At 36.3% G+C, this 20019-nt stretch overlaps 1 protein-coding gene across 2 annotated transcripts; it reads right to left on the reverse strand.

Annotated features, from left to right (window-relative positions):
• Positions 1-1070: 1070 nt before the first annotated feature.
• On the reverse strand, positions 1071-19449 carry LOC120774973 (peptide transporter family 1-like). 2 transcript variants are annotated; one of them, XM_040104865.1, is made up of 7 exons: positions 19274-19449; positions 4299-4525; positions 3500-3578; positions 2927-3430; positions 2785-2867; positions 2302-2718; positions 1071-2233 (listed from the first exon to the last, which is right to left on the reverse strand). In XM_040104865.1, the coding sequence occupies exons 1-7, from the start codon at positions 19422-19424 to the stop codon at positions 1253-1255; spliced, it is 2442 nt and encodes an 813-aa protein (XP_039960799.1). In that variant the 5' UTR covers positions 19425-19449; the 3' UTR covers positions 1071-1252. The 2 variants fall into 2 exon arrangements, with proteins under 2 accessions (XP_039960799.1, XP_039960798.1); XM_040104864.1 differs by lacking the exon at positions 19274-19449 and adding an exon at positions 13628-13887.
• Positions 19450-20019: the final 570 nt, after the last annotated feature.

Raw genomic sequence — 20019 nt, forward strand, 5'->3', positions numbered from 1 at the left:
GCAGCTTTGAAATCGGCGAAGAGGTGGTGTGTGTCGATTCTCTTTTTACGGATCATTTCCAAGATTTGGCGCATGGTGAATATCTGGTCAGTTGTAGATTTTCCAGGGCTAAAGCCACACTGATAAGGTCCAATCAGTTTTTTGGCGGTGGGCTTTAATCCCGATAGAACCTTAGATACGATATTGAGGAGACTTATCCCATGGTAGTTGGCACAGAATGGTGGGTCTCCCTTTTTGTGGATTGGGCAGAGCACACTTAAATTCCAATTGTTGGACATGTTTTCGTGCGACCATATTTTACAAAGAAGCTGATGCATGTTCCTTATCAGTTCTTCGTCTCCGTATTTGAATAGCTCGGCCGACAATACAGCGGTTACGCCGCTTTGTTGTTCCTCCAGACGGTTAAATGCTATTTGATCCGCTTTTTACGTGGAGGGTCCCAACCCCAACGCACAAACTGTGGAGGGGATGTTTCGCCGTCTCACTTTAGCTCGCCTTCAAACGGATGTTCGATGGCTACTCAGAGGATTCTTGGTCTAGGACCGGAATTCGTGAGCTGCTTGAGCCATATGTAAAAAAGTCATTTCTGGCCACTCCCAGGTGAATGGTAATCACCGAACTTTCCTCACTTAAAGAGGAAGAATATAGGGTAGTCGTAGAACTGGTGATATCCGCAAGTTCTAATTTCCCCAAAGGAACTAAAGTGGGAAAACATAAGCATCGGATGATGACACATAGTCACTTCAGTTCTGGTTCACTTTTTTTATTCAAAGTAATATGCTAAGACCCGACGAAATAATGAGGTTCGTGCCAAAACAATAAGGAAACTGTAACTAATCCCAACAAAAGTCAATTTACCATCATACCATCCATAAAAGATATTAGATAAGGTTGATGATAAACATTTCTCTGGAACATTGCATGTGGTCTCCTTCAATCCACTTTATTTCTTTACTTTTTTTTACTGACGACTAAGGGAAGTAGTAAAAAGTAATCGCTCTCAGTATGTAATCATAATATTTTTTCCTTTACCAATTTTGGAATATGAGTACCAGATTAAAAACTTAATGTGATTTACAACTAATTTTATTTGGATTGTTTTTGTTATTATTATATACAGCTACTATTATAAAATATTTACGTCTTGTCTTTCTATGCTTTAACTTAACTCTTTAAGTACAAAATCAATACTCGTATTAATTAATATTAAATTACATATTTACTTGTACCACTCAACATAAAGATATTCAGCCTACTCGTCGATCGTTTTGGCCACATTGTCAATGCCAACCTTCTCGTTAGTTTCCGCCGGCGTCAATGGCTCGACTTCGCTGTGTGCGGCCGGATTATTTGGCTTGTACCGGTAGGCAACAAACATAAAGATGATCATATCGACAAACATAAGGCCAGCGAAGAGGAAGAACTCGTCGGCTTGTGAATCGAAGAGTTTCAATTCGGCAATAATCACGACGATCACATTACCGAATGCAACTGTAAGTAGCCAACAGGCTTGCAGTACCGATTTCATTGTTACCGGCGCTTGCGCGTATGAAAACTCAAGACCAGTCACCGAAAACATAACCTCACCGAGTGTCATAATTACGTATTGCGGAATTAACCAGAAAATGGACATCGAATTTGGTTCCGTTACAATAATGACATTACTTCTATAAACACCAGTTGTTTCTTCATTTATTATGATTGTGTATCTGCCACCAACACTGAGATACTCCGTGGCAGCTAGCGTGTTATCGACCAAAACATCATAATCGCCAGATTTTAGCTCGGTTTCGTTGCGCAAATTGGCGGGTTCTGTGTGCTCGATGGAGCCTTTCTTATTCCTCCACTCAATTTGTCGACCTGCCTGAACGTTCGCCAAAGTACGTACAAACGGATAACCGCGACTGGGTTTGCTTATCGTGTCTTGCCCCCATATTAACGGATGTGTGGTGTTTTTCGAGTTCAAAAACAAATAATGTGCTGTTGTTGTATCGAAAACAAAGGTCTGCTTTGGAAATTCAAAGCAGTTTAGACCGGCTTTCTCGGTGAACTCAAATTCGACATACAGATGATTCGTTGAGTCAATATTGATGCTGCGGTTCACAAACATATCGAGCGAAGCAATGTCGAAGTTTAAACCGGTCAAATTAGAGGTGATGGCATAGTCACAGTTTTCGCCATTGTAGACACGAAGTTGCGCATTTCCAGCTGTTGGCAGAATTGGATAGGTGTCCTATAGAAATATATTTCATTGAGATAAAGTATTTACACATACAACATAAGAAAATAGAAATAGCTTACCTCCAGGCTTAGCTCCACGAGACCGGAAACAACGAAAGCTATGCCCGCAAAAATTCCTCCCAATGTTAACTTTTGCAATGGACGACGAATGCCGACGAAAGCAAGCAGAGGATAGAAGGCGAGTTCGTAAAGAGGAATGAAGGCCAGAATTAAGAAAGGATTTATCATTTGCATTTGATCTGGTTTGATATTCCACGAGCCCATGTCGCCATCCATACGCGTTGCCTGAATAGTCCAACGTGAACCCTGCTGGTCGAAGAGCGCCCAAAAAATGGGCAAAGGCAAATAGAGTACAAGCACACGCATCAACACTTTGACATCTTCGATCAATTGACGGTCATATTTCTTATCGGCATAGTCCAACCAGTGTTCGCGAGGATTGGTCTTCTTCTCACGCCATTTAGTAGCAATTGCGTTCTAAAGAATGTAAGTATATCAAAATAGTATTGCCTTAACTTTATTAGATAATTAGAGTGAACTTACACCAATGGTTTTGCTGACTAACACGACCATATTTCCTGCCGGCGGTTTGCTCTTGTAAAGTGGACGACCCAACACGAAGACAACTACGGCATAAAGACGTGTTTTAAGAAAATGAATTTTGATTGTAAATTAAAGCACTCACTTATCGAAACTGCCATAAGAATAGCCGGTACGCCAAAGGCCAATGAATAACACTCTTTTTCGCCAAAGCAGTGCACATCCTCGCGTAAAATTGGTGTTACTGTAGTCGAAATCAATGAACCAGCATTGATCGAAAAGTAGAAGAGTGAGAAGAAGGTGGTCATTTGCTTCACTTGTTCGGGAATCTTAAACTGATCGCCACCAAATGCAGAGACGCACGGTTTTATGCCGCCCGAACCCAAAGCTATTAATGACAAACCGATCATGGTAAATTCCGTATCAGGCAAATTCAATGGTGGCACTGCACCAAGAGCAACCAACACTGAACCAGCAACATAGACGAGCGAGAGATAGAAGATCGTTTTGAATTTGCCAAGCCAACTGTCCGAAACTATAGCACCAAAGACGCATAAGAAATACACAAACATAGTGAAGATGTGGAATATAACGGTAGCGGTGTCATCGTCATAACCTAGTTGCCGACTCAGGTACAAAACAAGAATTGCTAAACAAGAAATAATTATTATAAGAGTTCAATAAGAATGTCATTGGAGCAAGATAGCTCGATACTTACTTCGCATGCCATAATAGTTGAAGCGTTCGCAGAACTCATTACTGATGATAAAGAATACTGATTTCGGATATGGTAGTTTCTGAAAATAAACAAAGACTTTATCAGTAAATGCAATCGAACGTGATGCCTGACATGTATTGAGCTTTTGATAAGTGCTTTTGATTAATTTAAAAATATTTTTTACAAATTAAGTATTCTATTGTTTAGAATAAATAAATAGTGAGCTAGAAGTTGCAAAGATACAGTGTTAAAACTGTTGAGTCTGTGGCCTGAAGAGGGTATACATTTACTGTGATAATAAAAATAATAGCGGTCAACTAGCGCTAGGTGTTACTCAGCTGTGCTCAGGCGTAGCACTATTAGCTGTACGTCAATTGGGCACATGAGGACGTGTTCACTGTTAAGTATTCTAAACCGTTATGCTTACTGAATTTATTTAATATACTATAAGAACAGTTTTACTTTAGGGACATCAAACGTCACATCATCACGAAGAAATTAGATATGGTAGAAAAATAAAAATTTAGATTGAAAGTCCAGTGTTAAGTCGATTGAAACCAAATATCTTCCATTGTGCCATTAACAATCTCAAAGAGATTGCTGGCAGCTTAAAGTATGCATTAAGTACAAACAACTTTCATTAAGTTTTTCTTTAGGATTCAATGGAAAGCCTTAGGTATTTTTCAGAACTTTCTCTTGAATTTATATTAAGCTGATTATTGGCTGCCATTGTAAGTTCTGTTTGATTACTGTACCGCACTGCTAGATTCTGTTTTGAGTTCTGTACTACGATTTTTACCTTAACTTGTCCCTCTGCTTCAGAAACATTGGAAAGAGGTTCGATGCTGCTATCCTCCACCGCACCATTTTTATCCTTCGCTGTTGCGCCGAATATAGGTACAATCGGAGTATCCAGTGATTTATCGGCAATTGCTGTAGGCTCATGAATATCATCGTTCGCCGATTTGCCATTTCCAGTTATTTCTGGTTCAGTGCCTTGTGCAACGCCATTATTAGGCTTATTTTCTGCAAATATATACAAATAAGAAGATTAGATTAAAGAATAAGTATGATGTATAACTCTGAGCCTGAGTCGGTTCTTTATCTATTGGTAGCCACATTTTCATCCTAAACGTCATTCTAAATTTGTATGCATAACAAGTAAGGAAGAGCAAAGCACAAGTATAAGCGAACATTTTGTAATCTTGCAACTTGCAAGGATTAAAGCCAGGGAAGTACGGTCAAGTACAAAAGGCTTGTTAGTTATATGGGGACTAGGGTGTGGGGCAAGTTTTCACCCGATTTTATTCATTCTAAACACAAATGTATGCCGTTATAAGAAAAAAAACGCTCTCTATTACGTATATTACGATCACTCATATATTGCCCGACATACGCGGTATAACGTCACCGAGAAGTTCGAAAATCTTTATTTTAGATACAAAGTGCATTCCAAAGTAAACAGGACTTTAAAAAATGTTTTTTTTTTTTTTTTACAAAATCAATTTATTTTATTCAAAATAGTCTCCTTCTACTTCATTACAGCTTTTTGCACAGTCCAAAAGCATGTCAAACGAGTGTTTAGCGCGTTGGCCGGTATGGCCGCTAGTATGCCGGTGCAAAACTTTTGAATGGCCTTTACGTCTGCATAACGCTTTCCTTTCATGAACAAATGCATTTTTCCGAAAAGGAAGAAGTCTCACGGTACCATATCAGGTGAATACGGGGAGCGGTTAAGGGTTAAAATGTGATTTTTGGTCAAATTATGGGTCACAAGCGTCGATCGATGAGAGCAATTATTGGTCGTTTGTCATTTTGTGTGGAACAAACCGTGCACACACCTTTCGTAAGCCCAAATGATCGGTCAAAATGCGATAAATCGATGATTTGGAGATATTAAATTCCATTTCCATTAATCTCAGTGATGATTTCGGCTGATTTTTGATTTTCCGGTGATCACGGGCTTTGATTGGCCCACATGTAGATTGTCATTCATCCTCACGACCACTTTGAAAACGTTGAAACCACTCGTGCACTCTGCTACGGGATAGGCAATCATCGCCATAAACTTGTTTCATCAATTGAAACGTTTCGGTAAAAGTTTTACCAATTTTAAAACAAAATTGAATGTTGACTCTTTGTTCGAAGCTCATTTTCGCAACGATAAGACAAACATACTGATACTTGCAACGCAATAACTTCACTTCCAATCAATGAAATGTCATGAAATGTTCACTGGACAATTGATAAAGATAGCGGATTCTTACGAACCAGTCGACATAGAGATGGCGCCATCAGGGGGCGTTACATTCAAAAAGTCCTGTTTACTTTGGAACGCGCTTTGTATATGGGTGTTCAGGGAAGTATTGACTGGATTCAACCCATTTTTGATACGCAGAGATATTATTGTTAGAAAAGGATTATCTCTGAATATCATTAGCATATCCCATAAATTAGCCGATATTTTCGGTAAAAAGTCAACCATAAGCACTAGGTCCATATATTTAGTACCTATGTGATTCAACAGATTTGGTTCTATTTACGCAATTTTTAGCCATAAGGTGGCACACTTCAAATGCACTATTCGTGCAAGGTTTTATTCTGATTCTTGGTTTGTATACCGGAAAGTGGCAGTTTCAAATTGAATTTAAAATTACCAATGTTCATAGTAGTGATTTTATTGAAATCGGTCGGCGGATCCCGAGATATGGGATTTCTTTAAAAAGTGGGCGGTGCTACACCCATTGTCAAGTTTTGTCCTTGGCTACATTATAAGCCTATCATACCATCTCGAGAGTATAATTTCATGTCTCTGACGTATTTAGTTGTTCATTAATCGCGCTTTCAGTAATTTTTAACATTACCGTTATTAAGGAGTGAGCGGGGTTTTCATCCAATTTCACATTTACCTTTTGCTTGTCCGAATACGACCATCTACGAATTCGTACTTTTCTTTTTGGCAAGGAGAGCGCCAAGTTTATTCAAGATATCTCAATTTTTACTCAAGTTACAGCATGCACAGATGGACAGACAGACAGACAGTAACCCGGATTTCAACTCATCTCGTCATCCTTATCATTTATATATAAATAACCCTGTGTCTATCTCGGTAAGAAAACTATTATATTCTGTAACGCCATGTTGCGAGAGTATAAAAAAGACACGATGTAATGTATGTATATGTATTAAAAGAATGAGATATGTAATTACAAGTCAAAAAAGCGCAGAAACGGGATTGGACATTTACGGCAACCATGTTGGGGTACTTAAATAAACTACTATGAACAAGGCACAACGTTGCCTCAAGGAACTAGCAAAAGGAACACGACCACCAAAGTTGCCTCGGACAAGAAACCTTCCCGGTCTACAATAGTAAAACAATTTTTTTTTCAAATTTCGTTTTTTTTTCACTAAATAGTGATCCGTCAGCTCTCGAATTTATATACGCACAATTTGAAAGTAGGAGCTAACTAAAATCTTATGTATTTAATCTTAGCATTATGTACTCGTATTAGACCAGTGACTTTGCAAATGACCTGTTAAGAACTCATGGCAGAAAAATAAATACGTAGAAATAAATGACAAGTGAAATCTTTTACGGGAGAATAGCGAGACTAGATGACTCCTATATGTTCATATAGTAATAAATATAAATATAAATATAAATATTTGGTAAAAGTGTAAATATTTATTTTCGGAACAGGTATCAGTACCAAACGAATCTGGTGTAGACAATAAACACAACGCATATTGCAGCGTGCGAGTCGAACCAGGTGGTATGCAGACTATCATCCTAAACTAGGGAAATTTCTACCATATAACAATTCAATATCCAATGTTTAAACATGCACTTCATAAATCACATCATATTCCATCTAGTTTTATCTGCATACACTGCTACATACGTATGAGCAAATATATTTATAATCTGCCACTTGTTTTACACTCTGTATATTTATCAAAAAATGTTTATGGCTATGACAGTCATAACTAACCGTTCGTTTTCGAAATGTTCCGAGATATAAGTACTCGAAAGCCGTCGACGGATGTGGCTTATTGTGTACCCTGTTTAATTTTGAGTTATCGCTGTCGCGTACAGGCTATAAAATGATAGTTATGGAGATTAGATATGTCCTTTTGTGAAAGTACGAATTTATGACTGCAATAAAAATTGGCAATATTCATTCATAAATATCGTTACGTCATCGAAAATTCTAGTGCCAACTGGTTCTTCACTTGTTTCGAGTGTAAAAACACAAGTTTATTGCACGTCAATATTGATAGCGGCCTTGCGAAGTAATTATCCGTTATAACAGTGAAGCAATGAGGGGAATTCACTAAGGTCTAACGTAATCGGGGTTTTTACGATCTTGTTAGCTATAGGAAGACGGTTTTTTAACAACAGAGAAATAAATTTTAGTAATTTTGGCTAAGTATTACAATTTCTGAAATAATTTGTAAAGAAAATACCGTTGAAAAATGATAATTGAAAAGTATACAACAACTTAATCTTAATGACGATCTGGAGGGTTCATCATAACGCACTTTTTTCTTATGGGTTCTTGCTAAAGACGCCATATTTTTCCCCGCTCTTTTGACTATTCTCTTCACTAAGGTTTGTCATTTCGTCATAGAAAGATTTACGATTCAACGAGTCGAAATTATTAAATTTTCCTACCGAAATTCGGTTTGGAAAACAGTTTGGAATACCAATGAAACTCTTAATTCCAGTGAAAGTACATACGTACGAACTCCATGAGTCACCATTGCATCTCGAAAAAATCACGGTTTGGTGCGGTTTATAGGCCGGTTGCGTTATTGGGCCGTACTTTTTGCGTTATGATCAAGACCGGCACGTTACTGTGAATGGGAATCACCACCGCTCAATGATTACCGAATATTTTTGGCCCGAATTGGATGATATGGACGTGGACAGTATGCGGTTCCAACAGGACGACGACACTAGTCACGCAGCGAATGTCACAATCGATTTATTGAAAACTCAAGTTTGGTGAGCTTGTTATAATCAATTGGTCGCTTCGTTGGTGCAATTGAACACTATTGAACTATTTCCTTTAGAGCTCCGTCAAGTCTATGGTCTATGCCAACAAGCCAGCGATGACTGATGAACTTCGTTCGAATATCGAAGGTGAAATTGCAGTACGATCGGCCGATGTATGCTTTAAAACCGACAAAAAATGGGTTCAGTGTCTGGACTTCTAAATATGAAATTGTAACCGGCTTGATTTTGATCGGTCAGTTTGTATAACAGTTATATCATGGTGCGATATTGGCGGTTTCGAAATAAGCAGCTTCTTGAAAATAAATGGACGTATTCAAAATTTTAGATCACTATAGCAAAAATTGAGGAACCAGACAGCTTTTTCTATGGCTAAACCGGCGAAGCTTGCCACGCTTATCATTATACTATATATGTGGGATTGAGGTAACCCCGACGTAGCTGGTAACCCTTAAATGCAATGCACATATCAACCATTTTGCTACAAAACTTCTTTTATACGAAATAAAATCTACATCAATGATGACAAGAGAGCCGGAGAGTTTTGAAGTAGCCTCGAAGCAAGCAAGACGCTCGACAAAAAGACGTGAATACAATTCTATTAACTTTTCTTTAAATCTTTAATCTAAATTGTAAATCATTTTTAAATAACTTTTACTCTTAATTAAAACTTTCTAGAATCTAAAACTATTCGTTTACTTATTGATTAAACGGATTATACAAGCGTGAGTAAAAGCCCTACATATATATATGTTTTAAAGGGTCTCTCGAGTTCTAAAACGTCGTGACAAACTTAATATACCCCATTCATGGTAAAAAATAAATAAATGTAAAAAAATATACCTTCAGTACCCGAGAAAATGTATATTAATGGAGTGTATTTTCCCACTCGCTATACAAAAAAGGGTGCCTAAAAAGTAGTACCTAAAATCTTATCATATTTTAAAAATTTTATGTTGAAAAAATGTCAAGGTTAATATTGAATAAAAATTAAAACAAACTGAACTAAATAATCATTCTTATTCATTCACCTATTAAGACAAATCGGTATTTTTTTGCCCAAAAAAGTAAATTTAAATCTTGTACTCGTATGATAATGTATATAAGCCGAAGGTGGTAAGTTTTTAACTATATCGATACTTAGTTATAAATTACTGCAATCTAAGCGATAAGAAAATGTTTATAATCACAGATATACTTGGTGTATAATTTATTAGCCAACAGATTAAACGAAAATTTTGTAGCAACGTGTTCCAAGTCATGTATTGGTACTTAAGATCATAATAAATTTCCCACTATGTGCGACCATGGTACCGAGTGCGTCACTACCAGTTGGGCCATAGCCGCCATGCGGATGGTTTAAAATAAGTTGGACACTACGGTTGCCCAAAAATTTCAGGGTTGCCAAACTAGCAGCTTTTGGTTAATGTATTAATATTCCTGACAAAAGAATCTATCTGCAAACGCATGGGTACGGGCTAACGGGCTATGAAATCACCTGTACGCCAGTTAATGTGATTTCCAAAGAATGAATTGCATTTTCTTTGTTTCGTCAGTGTATTTGTAGATGTACGCATGGCGCTGTAAACTATTGTGTAAACACATATGTATGTATCTAAAATGGCGCATTAAATGACTAATCATTCCTGTGGGATTAGCACGGCTCTATGTAAAACAATATCAGCGAAGCGCAACTGCAAAATGATATACTATACTTGCGTATATAACTATATGTACATACCATATATTAATGTTAAATTGCTAAGATTTACAGCCAGTTTTACCTATGTATATAGCTGCTAATAATAAGATTTTTTTTTATTTTTTTGTTTTTCATGTTTTTTTTTTAATATCTTGAATTAGTTTCCACTTCAGACAGTCTAAGTTTTGTTTTTATCATTGTGGTAACATACCTTACTATTTTACCATAATAATATAAAAAACAAATTAATAAAAGAAATTTTTACAATGAGAAGCAAAATGTTGGCGAAATGTCATTGTCAGAGCAGTCTAATAAGGCAAGTAAAGTATTTTCCGCGGTGTGTTTATATTTATAAAATTATTTGCAATCGACAAAGGCCATGCAATTTCTTACTTACTTGTACATTTTTTTATTTTTCAAACTAAAGTGCGCGTTATGCTTTAACGTTATGCATATCACGAAAAGAAATACAAATAATAAAGTTGTTAGGGTTTTAAGTTAAAAAAAAAAGAATTTTTTGCGAATTTATTTCTTATATAAGCATCGAGTAATTTTATTCGGACCTTTTGTAATTTACGGAGCATACTTTTTATAATCTATAGTAACTTTTTCATGCAGAAATATTGAAGCATAAGCCTATAACAGGCTTCTCCCAGAACGTCTTGAGAAAAAAACACTTTGTTCACCATAACTTGGCTGAAAATTATTCGAGAATAAAAAACCAAGAAAAATTAGTCAAATTATAATCAAATCTGACAATTATTTTTCTCATTTAAAGTGAAAACTGTTATTTTCCTCTAAAAAATTTCGCCATTTTGTGGGTGGAAATCACTTTCTTTTGTTTTTATCATGAAAACGTTATACACTCCCCCTTAAACGGACCACTGCCACGCCTACAAAACCCCATAAATCAAAAACGTCTAAAATGCCATAACTAAGCACTAAATTAGGATTTATGCTTAGATGCAGAGAATTGCAGTAACAAGGGGTAGCTATGGGCGGAAAATTTTAGAAAAATTGGCGTGGCGCCCCTCTGATAGGTTTAATGTGCATATCTCATAAACCATTTAAGCTATAATAACAAAATTCGCTTAGAACAAATAGTATCAAAACTCCGACCGACAGTAAAAATTGATCTTCGGATTATACACAAATCAATCACCAATGAATATATTCGGATAAAACATTGTACATACATACATATGTATATTCCATTTGATACTGAATATATAGATTCCAGTGCCCATGACCGACATTTTGCCGAAAATAGCGGCCAATCTGTGAGATGTGTTATTGAAATTCGGGAGATTGTTTCTTTGATATTAATATACTCTTGTACCAAAAATGTGTTGAATCGGTTCTATCCCCCACATGCCTAATATAAAGATTTTCGAACTTTTATTTTATATCACATATATACATAAGTTATCTTAATGAAAACGAGAGATCGTGTTTTATTAACAACAATGTACCTTTTCTCTAAAATGGATCAAAACGGGTGAAAACTTGCCTTTGCCCTCATATAAGTGACACGGCAAACTTTACTTCATAAAATTGTTTCAAAATATGTTCTCAAGTATACGTGAATACCAAAAATTGATGCAATCAGTCCTTCCATTCTATGCCCCCAACGATTTTAGTATAATTTTCGCTGACGGCAAGTAAAATATAGCAATAAAATTAAGCGAGACTATGATCTCCAATATTTGATATCCAAATTGATGCTAATCCATTCACCATTTTTTTGGAAAAATGAAGTTGAACCATTTTGCTCCTTTTTTTTATATTGCCAAGCCCTGAAAGTATTTAAACAGCTTTGATTCTGCAAGTTGCAAGAGTATAAAATGTTCGGTTACACCCGAACTTAGCCCTTCCTTATTTGGCTTCTGATTCGGAAGCAAAATTTTACAAATTTTCCCCCTAATTTATCAAATTGTATATCTCAATAATGTTTCATAAAGCTTTTAAGATTATGCTTTTTTAATTCGGTAGCTTTATTTCTCGAAATCCCCTTTTTGTCGAAAATAGAGAGCATCCGCGTCGATTTAATCAAAATTCAGGGAAAAGACGGTCAACATTGTGTTATAACGCCCGCTACTCACTGTATTTACGGTAAATTTTCGGGAATACAATTACGATTTCTGAAACACACGAGGATGTGACACATGCCAATAGCGACAATTTTGTTTTTATGATGAAATGGGCCTCATCTGAGATGATTTTTCGGGTTTTTCGTAATAATCTCGGACAGCTTCTAAGTGTCGTACCAAAGTGAAATGTGACATGATGAAATGGCAAATCTAACTAAACCTATTGGTAAAAATCTACACAAATCAGTAAGCAAACATGGCCGCTATAAACTCTCGAAATCACTTCATTTTTTTTTGGTAAACGCTGTATATCCATAAAAATAGAAAACAATTCATACGTTAGTATTGATTTTCAATTTCGCCTTTTTGGTCATATGACCTATGTGTAGCCCTTAAACAACATATCACTGTTATTTGCTAGAAGATAGTCTCAGCTACATTATGCAAGTACACTTTTCGCTATTTGTTACTGACATTAAGTAATAAGCCTTTCTTAGTAGCATTTGTTGTATTGTCTGAAGTTTCTCAAGTTTAGAATCTTAACCAAACATATTTTATTTGGCGCTTTGCATACAAACACAAAATATTAGACTTACTACCAGACAGCGTTTAACAGCTGATCGCAAATCTCATCTCAACAAACAAAAAACGCGAGAGAGTGAGATCGGAGACAGTTTACCTGGGAATCACATCTCCGATTTGCACGAAAAAAACAAAAACGAATTCACTTGAGAGCTTACAATGATCACAATGCAAACACAATAAATATATGCAAATGCTTGCAAGTTCGCAGCTAGTTGCTTTCGATTTTCATTAACTTTATTTGGTCAATGAAAATGTAAACACGCGATTGTCGTATGAAGTTCAGTTAACTTGAATCTGATTTTACGATTACAAACAACACGTATGGGTATTGCAATATATGGCAGTATAGAGATGACGATATCTGCGTCAAACTTTTGCTATATACTCATACATATCTAAGCAAGTAGAATCACAAGAGAAGTATGCTTGTATAAAGTTTCGCAGCATCTAAATTATTTATGTTTTTGTCGAAAATTTAATTGTTACTGATATATCAGATAAAATAGTGCCACTCGAACTTGCATTTTTTGTTGTAATTTAAAATTATTTTTTTCAGATATGTGTGATTTAATGCACATAACCATCGCGAAGTTAAGACAAATTAATTCAAAGTTTACACTTGAAACTGCGCTTTTATATTTGAAAACTTCTAAATTATTTAATTTATTTTATTCGATCATTTACTTAGAGCTTTCTATATATAATTTTTGATATGATCATTTTCATTATACCATTTTCCTCCGTCATTTTGTTGCAGCGTTCTTTTAATCCTTAAAATTTGTGTTGTGTTGTCTGTCAATCGTCCTTACGTGACACTTTTATCAATTATGCATTGCACTCTTTATTTAACATCCACTTGTGGTTTTTTATTGTGACAAATAGCGTCATTCACGCCAAGTGTCAACGCGCGCACCGATTTGGCGTTAAATTGTAATTTTTTAGCCGATTGAACTGATGCACGTCTAAGTCCGTTAACGGCGATTAACAGACTGATTTTTCAGAATTAGCGCCGACACATTTTGAAACCAATCAGTAGCAAATGAACCACATCGCGACACCAACATACACGCACAGACTCCCACACAGACACACTCCAGATACAGATATGCATTTGCGGTGACACAGTAATAAATATGTAAGGGAGGCGCTGAGTACGGGCGGAAGCGGACAGTTGAGACGCTGTGTATGTTATATCAAACATTTTGTGTTAAGACGTGGGTAGGCAGATGTTTAATTTAGTCGGTTGTAATTTTTTTATTAGTTCACTTTTAAAGTTTACTCTCAAATAAATGGCTGTACATGGATCTAATTATTCAGAAAAGTGATAGAACTCAAAATGTTTGAAGAAAATAATGACCGTACCAGTTTGTTCCATCAATTGCGTTCCGCTATGAAAGAATATTATTTTTCTATAAGAAGAACCAAAGAAATGTTTACAATTTTGGGTTCCAGCCTTCTGATTTTAATCAATAAAATGGGAAACCTAAGAGTTTTACGACAAAACTTGATAACCGAAAGCGGTGACGATTTATATCTCAAGCCCAGACTAATTCCAATATACTTTTTTTCTCTAGGGAAACCTCAAAGGCACAAGTTCACTATCAACCCAGAGTTTCTGAAGAAGTGAAGAAGGAACTAATAAAGAAACTAATTCACATAAAAATTGAAAATACGCTCTCCAGACTAATAAAAAATAGCAGAAATGCATTAAATCCTTGCAAACCTTCAAATTTCATATTCAAATTTATTTATATCAATCAAAAAGTGTTACTTTATCATACCTTAGTCCAGGCAACACTTTCAGAACTAAGACACTTTTTACTGTACAAGTGATACAAGTGTACAAGTGATATATATCCTATATAATCTATAGATAAAAAGGAAACTAAAATACTCATTAGCACCAGGTTAAGCCTGGGTATAAAAACAATAGCAACAACACGTAAATTTCTAAGTACCTGTACATTGTAGCGTACTCTCTCGCAGGTATTATACATTGCTACTGCACACACGTCTCTGTATGTAATCAGGTACTTGACTCCGAAAACAACAAAATTGCATAAAAGTGTAAACTAACATACGTGTACATGCATACACTGGTGTGTGTGTGTGTGTGTACTATTAAACGGCTAGGAACAACAAGAGCAAAAATCATTTGTGATAAGAAGAACTAAAATGAAGCAATCACAAGTCGATGGTCGGCTTGGCAGGCGCGGAGCGGCCGCAAAAGAACAAGGTGATAACAGCAAGATATCGGCGCTGAAGAATTTATGAGCGGCGCGATTATAAAAGTACTCAGAAATATTGCTCGCAATCGTGAGCGTCGATAGCACATGCACACACACACACATTCTCACGCGCGTATAGCGAGCGCGTGCTTTGACAAGGAGGTCGATGCGAGCTGGTGAGTGCAAAAGACCTCAATCAAATTAACTTGTCACAATCGCAAATATTACAGCAGCCAGCAGCCAGAAAAAAGCGAGAAACATCTCTTACAAACGGCAACAACAATGCAGTTAGCAAACGCCACCTCAGCAGCGGCGCAGTAGCAGCAACAGAACAGAAGTGAAAACAGCAACAATGCGACGTTGAACATTGCCAAGTCATGTTGTTTACATTGTCTATCTTGCTAAGTGTAAACGGAAATGTTGAAGAGCAGCGCGGCAGCAGGTTAGTTTGTTGTTCGGCTTTTTTCTGTGCATAAATGCGCTTCGCGCCACCCTTTCGGCCACCACCGCGGCGTATGAGTGTGTCTTAAAGATGACAACAATCAGCGTTTATCAAATCTATGAGTGTCTCTCTAAGATGGCTTAATGACAACAATCAGCGCTTATTAGAGCTACGTGCGCATACTTAAGGGTTTAATTGAATTGGAAGAACAAGCATAATTGCGCCAAGTACCTATTATCAATTAAAAAATTAAGCAAAAGTGCCATATAATCGCCTTGTCTGACCTTGTATTTCCCAGCACATTCGCATTTCTTACTAATTTATTAGTGTATTGGCTGATAATCAATGTGCATGTATCAGCAATGCATTCATCAATAAATTTAGTCAATACAAAATAATAATTTTGATACAAAATATTGTACAGGAATTTTATACAAATAGCTAAGCTTACAGGATAAAAGCGATTTTCAATTATTTTTTGCAAACATACATACATACATATGTATATGCATATAAGAAAATTAATTTTTCTGTAGCGTAATTGCTCTACAGTAAAATCAATGGCCGATATGAAACGCGTTGAGAAAACACAGTTAGATAAGCGCGGACTTGAGCGATTTACAACATGTATTTTCCAGCGAATACCATCACGGACAATACGTATATGCTTAGAAAGCACTTATATTCCATAATGCGCGTTATAAGTTTTATTATATACTTTTAAGAATTCATTGATAGGAGGCATTGACAACTTCTCTTCAACTTCCTCTCAACTTTTCAACTGTTTTATCGCTGTGCCGATGGAGAGTTCAAATGATTTCAAATCTGGACTGAATTTTGACACATATAAAATGGAAGTTGTTAAAATTAAAAGAGAAGTGGATTATCTTCAAAATCGATCAACTAAAATCAAATCAAAACTGAAATTGGAAAGACCTTATTCTAAAGAAACAAATTTTTAACTAAACACACCACTTTGATCGATAATTTGCAAACAGGGTTAATTAGATCAGCGTTAATGGTTTGGACAAAATTGCGAAGGAACGTGATAAATTGGATTTATAGCGGTAATAAAGCGATGCTAAATTGATTAGAATGTACATAAGTGAGCTCTGACGTATAAGTACTTGAGATTTAGGAGTATGTTGGCAACAACGAGGCTTCAAGTTTCAAAATGGCCATTAAAAAGAAAATGGTTACGGTCGACTGAACCGAGGTTTACCTACGCAGGTGCTTCTTATAGCAACTATATTATATATTAGAGCGGGTCGATTTACAGGAAGCCAAAAAAATGGAAAATTTGCGTATGCGGAAAATGTTGTACAGATTATTCTGGACAACCTATGTAAAAGGCTATGGGTTAAACTGACTTCGAGGCAGCGATTTAAATGCGAAGTTTTTTAGGGTTCATACAAATTTGTTCGACAGTTTTTGAGATATCCCAATGTAATTTAAGAAGTAGGTGCATTTTGTTATTCTATTAATCATTTGTCGACAACTATTTCAGACAACTAAATCACATATCTACCATGAAACCGACTACTCAGATTTTTCAAACTTCACCTTCAAATTTGCTGGCTTGAATCCGGGTTTAGACCCATGGTCTCTTAGGCAGAGTTATTCAGAATGATCCGTAGAACACTTCGCGCATACGCGATTTTATAAAAAAAATCGCCTCTCTCTAATGTACATAATGATACTGTCATAATGTAATGTATGTGCTCAGTCTGAAAACGTAACGGGCCAACGGTTTGAATTCAAAAGAAAACGTTTTGCACTTCTTTCTAGCAACAAGGTTAGAAAAATCAATCTTAGAGTCAAATTAAATTTCATTAAAATTAAAAAAGAACCTATCATGATTTTGAGCGCTCAGTTTTAATCTCCCAAATTGACGGACTAGTTCGCGTATACATATACCAGGTTATTCCATAAGTTTTGTCGTTTGATAAGAAAAACACAATTTTATGGTTCAAAATACACTCAGTACAATCTCCCTGAACATTAATACACTTGCTCCAACGATCCCCCAATCTGTGGATTCCATCCCTGAAGTGAGAATCCGGAAGGTCTGCAAAATACGCATCAACAGCCGTCACGTCCTCTTTAATTGATGAAAAACGCTCGACACGCACTTCTTTTTTGAGTTCTGGAAACAAATGGAATTCGCTGGGACCAAATCTGGTGAATACGGTGGATGCTCCAACAATTCGAACTTTAATTCATGGATTTTAGCCATTGCCAAAATGCTCTTGTGACACGGTGCATTGTCCTGATGAAAGAGAATTTTTTTCTTCTGCAAACCGGGTCTTTTTTTCACGAATTTTTCCCTTCAAATGGTCCAAAAGGTTGCAATAGTATTCAGAATTAATTATTTTACTAGTTTGCAAGTAATCCACAAACAAAATTCCTCTCGCATCCTAAAACACTGAGGTCATAACCTTCTTGGCCGATTTGCGAACAACCAGGTTTATACCACTCTTTAGCCTCTTATTTTGATTCAGAATCATGGTGATAGACCCAAATCTACTCCATAGTGATGAATCGACGCACAAAATCCACTTTATCCTTTTTAAAACGCTCCAAATGTTGCTGAGAAAGTCGGTTCGAATGTGTTTTTGTTCCTTTGTTAGCGAATGCGGCACCCATTGTGCACACAGCTTTCTAAAACCCAAAATTTAACTTAACATATGGCTCACACTGCTAATGAGCTGTGTAGAGCCTCTACTAAATCTTTCTTAGTCAATCGACGATCAACCAAAACCATATCCTGTATTTTGGCTAAGATTTTTGGCGTTGATGCGCTTTTTGGACGTCCTTCAAGTGGACCGTCTTCAAAGCTTCTACGACCACGTTTAAATTCAGCAACCCATCTTTCTACTGTTTTAATTGTGGGTGAACAATCATTATACACTTTTAACATTCAGTCGTGAATTTCTTTTGGTACTAAATCTTCCAAAAATAAGAGTTTTATCACTGCACGATATTAAATTTTTACCATTGTAAAAAAATACTGTGACACGGCTACACTAAATGGCTTATAAACAAAGAATTAATTAACAGAGTGAAATGAAGAGTGGTCCAACAAAACAAACAAAATTTTGGGCCAGTAGCATCACCCTCACTTATCGAACGACAAAAGTTATTGAACAACCCGGTATAGACAGACGGACATGGCAATTCATTTACATATCGTAACTTGAAATGCAAAATAACGTAACAACATTTTCGGAAATTTACAGTAGCATGAATGAAACACGAAATAAAATGGAACATGAGTGAAAAAAAAATTTAATATTGGTTAAAACTGGTTTACATCTGAGCGCAAAACCTAAAAATGTTGAACATACATATATATGTAATATTATGTATGTAATTTGAAGTAGTGAAGCGTAATCAATAACACACACACAATTTCGAATTTTTTGATAATTTTATTTTGCATTTCAGGTGACGATAGGGTATCGGAAAATTCATTATTCGTGTTACAAACTTCGTGGCGAACTTAACATCCCCTTTTCATGGCTTAACTATTGTTGATTAACAAATAGCTAAAATTTAATCCTTAATAGGTGTCAAACTGAAGCCTATACCGAAACACTCCTAACAATTGAAATTCTCGTAAAATTTAGTAAAAATATTTTTTCATCAGATATGTTCCCACTGATTTAATAAACATACTTATGATTACATATTTATGTTATAAATACCCTTTTTATGAACATAGGTACCGCACGACAAGCACTTGTCATCGAAAACGTAGATAGTCCGATTCCGCGGCACCCTCATGTATGCACAGCGCAACAAGTCCGTTTCCATGGCCGACTTTTTAAATGAACCCATAAAATATCGTCTTATCATTTGAACAATACATAGAGTTGAGGAGTTGCAATTAGTTGAGCCACACTTTCCGCACGATAAGTGGAGGTTAATCTTCTCAAATTCAAGTATACAGCACTAATGCCGAGCCAATTACGCGTCTTTCAACAAAAAGTCAATAAATAATCATCGAAACACTTGCATTCACACAACACATATACAAAGATATATCGATATCACTTCCAATCTACAAGGAATTCCAACGAAACGATAATGACAATAGAAAAGTACGTCGCCACACGCCGCCATCTACTTCTATGGATACTACAACATTTGAACGTGTGAAATGCGTTTAAGTATCGCGATCGTCATTAGCGGACGTAGCTTTTCAATTAATATTCAACTACACCTCTCCTATTGACAACCAGAATGAACGAAGAATATCCATAAAAGCGCCCACAATGTGGGAATTAAGCAGATGGCAGGCGACAGCTGTCAGGGTTTAGCACAGAATTACGCACATCAGCGCTTAAAAGATCTATTGGGCGTCGTCCAAGCAATCCCAAATGCTAAGAGATTTTATGGAATTATGCGCACTTCTTAATGGAATAACATTAAAGCACACCATCACCTCTCC

This window comes from Bactrocera tryoni, chromosome 4, assembly GCF_016617805.1.
Source record: "Bactrocera tryoni isolate S06 chromosome 4, CSIRO_BtryS06_freeze2, whole genome shotgun sequence".
NCBI classification, from domain to species: Eukaryota; Metazoa; Arthropoda; class Insecta; order Diptera; family Tephritidae; genus Bactrocera; species Bactrocera tryoni.